General features: G+C 60.9%; 1 protein-coding gene across 1 annotated transcript; it reads left to right on the top strand.

Moving 5' to 3' along the window:
• The first annotated feature begins 856 nt into the window (after nucleotides 1-856).
• MEX3B (mex-3 RNA binding family member B) lies at nucleotides 857-3,692 on the top strand. The gene is made up of 2 exons (XM_080351432.1): nucleotides 857-1,124; nucleotides 2,068-3,692. The coding sequence occupies exons 1-2, from the start codon at nucleotides 860-862 to the stop codon at nucleotides 3,477-3,479; spliced, it is 1,677 nt and encodes a 558-aa protein (XP_080207558.1). The 5' UTR covers nucleotides 857-859; the 3' UTR covers nucleotides 3,480-3,692.
• The last annotated feature ends 246 nt before the right edge of the window (nucleotides 3,693-3,938 follow it).

The raw sequence follows: 3,938 nt of genomic DNA on the forward strand, positions 1-3,938 counted from the left end.
CCAAAAATAAAAAAAGAAGCCCAACCGCTTCCCGGCTTCTCGCCCTCCGTGTGTTGTTCGGGGCCGGCGCGGGGGACAACACACGGAGGGCGAGGAGCCGGGCAGCCCTCGGACAATAGGCGCACGGCGGGCCGCGGGAACTGCCAGCGCGGTCCGGTGTTGTTCCGCACCCGACAACAAAGAGCGGAGCCGGGCCGGGGAGCGGGAGGGGCAGCGCCGGCCCCTCCGCGCCTTGCCCGGCCAATGGGCGCGCTCAGCGATGGCGGCGGCGCGGGGCTGTCAGCGCTCGCCGCTTACGCTGCGGCGCCCGACGCGCCCCCCCCCCGTCCCTCCCTCTCTCCCTCTGCCCGCCTCTCCAGAGCCGTCTGGCTGCAGCAGTGCCTCAGACAGAGGAGGGGAGAGGAGGGGAAAAAAAACGCTGAGTGAGTGGAGTGGAGCCTGGGAGGGGCTCCTTAAAGAAACGCTGCCGTCGCTTGGCATTGTGGCCGGCGAGGAACTCGAGGGGGGGAAGCCATCGGAGCTCCTCTCGCTATCCTCTTCCCACCCCCCCACCCCACCCCCAGCCGACAAAAAAAAAAAAAAAAAGGAAAAAGAAAAAAAAAAACCTCGGGGGGGGGAATAGCGGGGGGGGGGGGTCCTGAGAACATCTTATAAACCGGATTGCACTGAGAGGAGGAAAAAAAAAAAGCAAAAAAGATACAAAATATACAAGCAAAAGGCAACAAATCCCCGGTCTCCAGCAGTCGCCCACCCTCCCTTTTCTTCTCTCCTGCTGGCCATCTGCCTTGGGTTTTCCTTTGTGTCTGATCTTTTACTACTGAGCCGAGTGCAGGAGGAGGGTGCAACACACACAGGGACTATGCCCAGCTCGCTTTTTGCAGACATGGAGAGGAACGGGAGCGGCGGCGGAGGCGGCGGCGGCGGTGGTGGTGGTGGAGGGGGAGAGACCCTGGATGACCAAAGAGCCCTTCAGATCGCCCTGGATCAGCTCTCCCTGCTGGGGCTGGACAACGACGAGACGGGCTCCATTTACGACAGCGAGCCTCGGAAAAAGAGCGTGAACATGACTGAATGCGTCCCGGTGCCCAGCTCGGAGCATGTCGCTGAGATAGTGGGGAGACAAGGTGGGTGACTGCATGCGAGGGGGTGTGGGAGCGGGTCTCCCCTCCGCGCTGCCGGGCGGGCGGCTCAGATGCGACACTGGCCATTCCCACGAAAACTGCAGCTGTTCGGTGGTGGCCGGTGCCGGCTTCCCCCAGACAAAGAAAGTGCAGCAGACGTGATGTTTCCGAGGAGCGTTATGCATCAGTTTCGAGATGCACTTTCAGCTGCCGGGAGGGAAAGAAAAAAAAATATCGCGAAAACAATAAAATTTGCTCCTTTCCTCCGCCTGCAAAAGTTAGATTTGCAAGAGGGAACGGGAAGAAAATGGGAGCCTCGGTGCTATTATTATTTTTTTTCCCCGAAGTTAGAAATCGTGGATTATTTTTAAGGAAGAGAAATTGAGTGGGGAAGTGGAACAATGGGATTGGAATAAAGCATCCGCAGTGGGGAATGTGGCTCATTCTGTACAGCAGCTGCTCCTCACCTTCTTAAAAACTGATTTTATTTTTCCGAAAGGAAAGTGCCGAGCAGGAATGCGGACTGGCGGGTGTGTTGGATTGTTCGCTCTGCTTGCATTTCATTTTTCTTTTCTGGTCGTGCAGTTTTATGCACGCTCCTTTTTTTGTTGTTGTTTTTGGTTTTGGTGGGTTTTTTTTGGTGCCGTTCCTGCGAGCTGCACGTTGGTAGTTTTGGGGCAGTTTGCATGGGAGATGTGTTGGTGGCCACTTGCGATGCCTTTGGGTGTGTGCCAGGGCTGTGGGCTGACATGACTTTACACCGTGACTGGGGCTCATGGACGAGATGCCAGCGATCACCTGGGGTCGTGGGCAATGTGTTTCAGGTGGGTGTGTTTGGTCTCCTCTCCCTAGCTGCACCCAAATAATAGGTTGTAACCGGTTCTCTCCCCCCCTCTCACCTCCCCTTTCTTCCCCTCGCCCTCCATCTCCCACATCTCGTTCCCAGGTTGCAAAATCAAAGCTCTGCGGGCAAAGACCAACACCTACATCAAGACCCCAGTTCGTGGGGAGGAGCCGCTCTTTGTTGTGACGGGCAGAAAGGAAGATGTGGCCATGGCCCGCAGGGAGATCATCTCAGCGGCTGAGCACTTCTCCATGATCCGAGCCTCGCGGAACAAGAACACGGCCCTGAACGGCACTGTTCCTGGCCCCCCGAACCTGCCCGGCCAAACCACCATCCAGGTGCGGGTGCCTTATCGTGTGGTGGGCTTGGTCGTGGGGCCCAAGGGGGCCACCATCAAGCGCATCCAGCAACAGACGCACACCTATATCGTAACCCCGAGCCGGGACAAGGAGCCAGTCTTTGAGGTGACGGGCATGCCCGAGAATGTGGACCGGGCCCGGGAGGAGATCGAGGCGCACATCGCCATGCGCACTGGCGGCATCATCGAGCTGACGGATGAGAACGACTTCCACGCCAACGGCACGGATGTAGGCTTCGAGCTGAACGGCACGGGCAGCCTCTGGAGCAAGCCCACGCCGCCCAGCATCACGCCCACCCCGGGCCGCAAGCCCTTCTGCAACTACCGCAACGACAGCTCCAGCTCGCTGGGCAGCGCCTCCACCGACTCCTACTTCGGGGGCGGCACAGGAGGGGGCGGCGGTGCCCGCCTGGCCGATTACAGCCCCCCGAGCCCGGCGCTGAGCTTCACCCACAACGGCAACAACAACAACAACAGCGCCAACGGCTACGTGTACGGAGGGGGCGGCGGCGACGTCCTCTCCTCCCCGGACTGCTGCTCCGATCTGCCCTTCGACTCGCCGCCCGGCTTCGACCTGGCGCCCGCCCCGCCGCCGGGGGCCGCCCTCATCTGGCCGCAGTTCGAGCGCGGCCCCGCCGCGCCCCCCTCGCCCGCGGCCTCGCCCGCCGCCGCCTTCCCGGGCGCCGCGCCCGCCAATGCCAACCTGGCGCTGCTGGTGAGCGGCCCCCGGCGGGGCGGCGGCGCTCCGCCCCCGGCGCGGCTCTCCCCGCCCCTGCACGGCAGCGCGGCGGGGCCCGAGCACCCGCTGGCGCGCCGGGTGCGCAGCGACCCGGGCGGGCGGCTGCTGGCCGCCTCCTACCCGCTGTACGCCAACGGGCTGGGCTCCCACCTGCCGGGGCTGCCCTCCGACTCCTCGGCCTCCTCCTCCTCGTCCTCCAGCTCCTCTTCCAGCTCCTCCTGCTCCTCGTCCGGCGTGCGGCGGAAGGGCAGCCGCGACTGCTCGGTCTGCTTCGAGAGCGAGGTGATCGCGGCGCTGGTGCCCTGCGGCCACAACCTCTTCTGCATGGAGTGCGCCAACCGCATCTGCGAGAAGACGGAGCCGCAGTGCCCGGTCTGCCACAGCGCCGTCACCCAGGCCATCCGCATCTTCTCCTGAGAGCCGCCGCCGCGGGGGCGGCCCGGGGGGAGCGGCCGGGGCAGGGCCGGGCCGGGGCCGGGGCCCGCCGGGGGGTGCGGGCTGCGGGAGGGCTGGGGGGTGGTGGTGAGAGCGGGTGCATGCTATACATAGTAACGGGCGACTCCATTCTAGTGCTAGGCTAGTTTTTACACTGTACTTTCATACGAAGCTTCCAAAACTCCCCCCTTTTTTAAAAAAAACAAACAAACAAACAAAAAAAGAAAGTAGAAGATGCTTCTGATGATGACAATGGTGTGTGGACTGTTAGTAGAACGTGCTGGTAGTTCCTAGGATGCTTAATATGAAATAATTAAATCTGTGGGTGGATACTTTTCTGAATGTTCTTGAAAGGGCAAGAAGTTCCTGTGAAAAACCACGATACTGCAGCTTTATCAAAGTTTAAAAAAAAAGAAAAAAAAAAACCTGTAACATATCTCT

The sequence above is a fragment of the Nesoenas mayeri genome (assembly GCF_963082525.1).
Source record: "Nesoenas mayeri genome assembly, chromosome: 11".
NCBI lineage: Eukaryota > Metazoa > Chordata > Aves > Columbiformes > Columbidae > Nesoenas > Nesoenas mayeri.

Bases quoted from the DNA above. Each gene is read 5' to 3' on its own strand.
- MEX3B (XM_080351432.1), top strand. From the start codon at position 860: ATGCCCAGCTCGCTTTTTGCAGACATGGAGAGGAACGGGAGCGGCGGC. The intron at 1,125-2,067 runs GTGGGTGACTGC...TCTCGTTCCCAG, and splicing joins TGAGATAGTGGGGAGACAAG to GTTGCAAAATCAAAGCTCTG.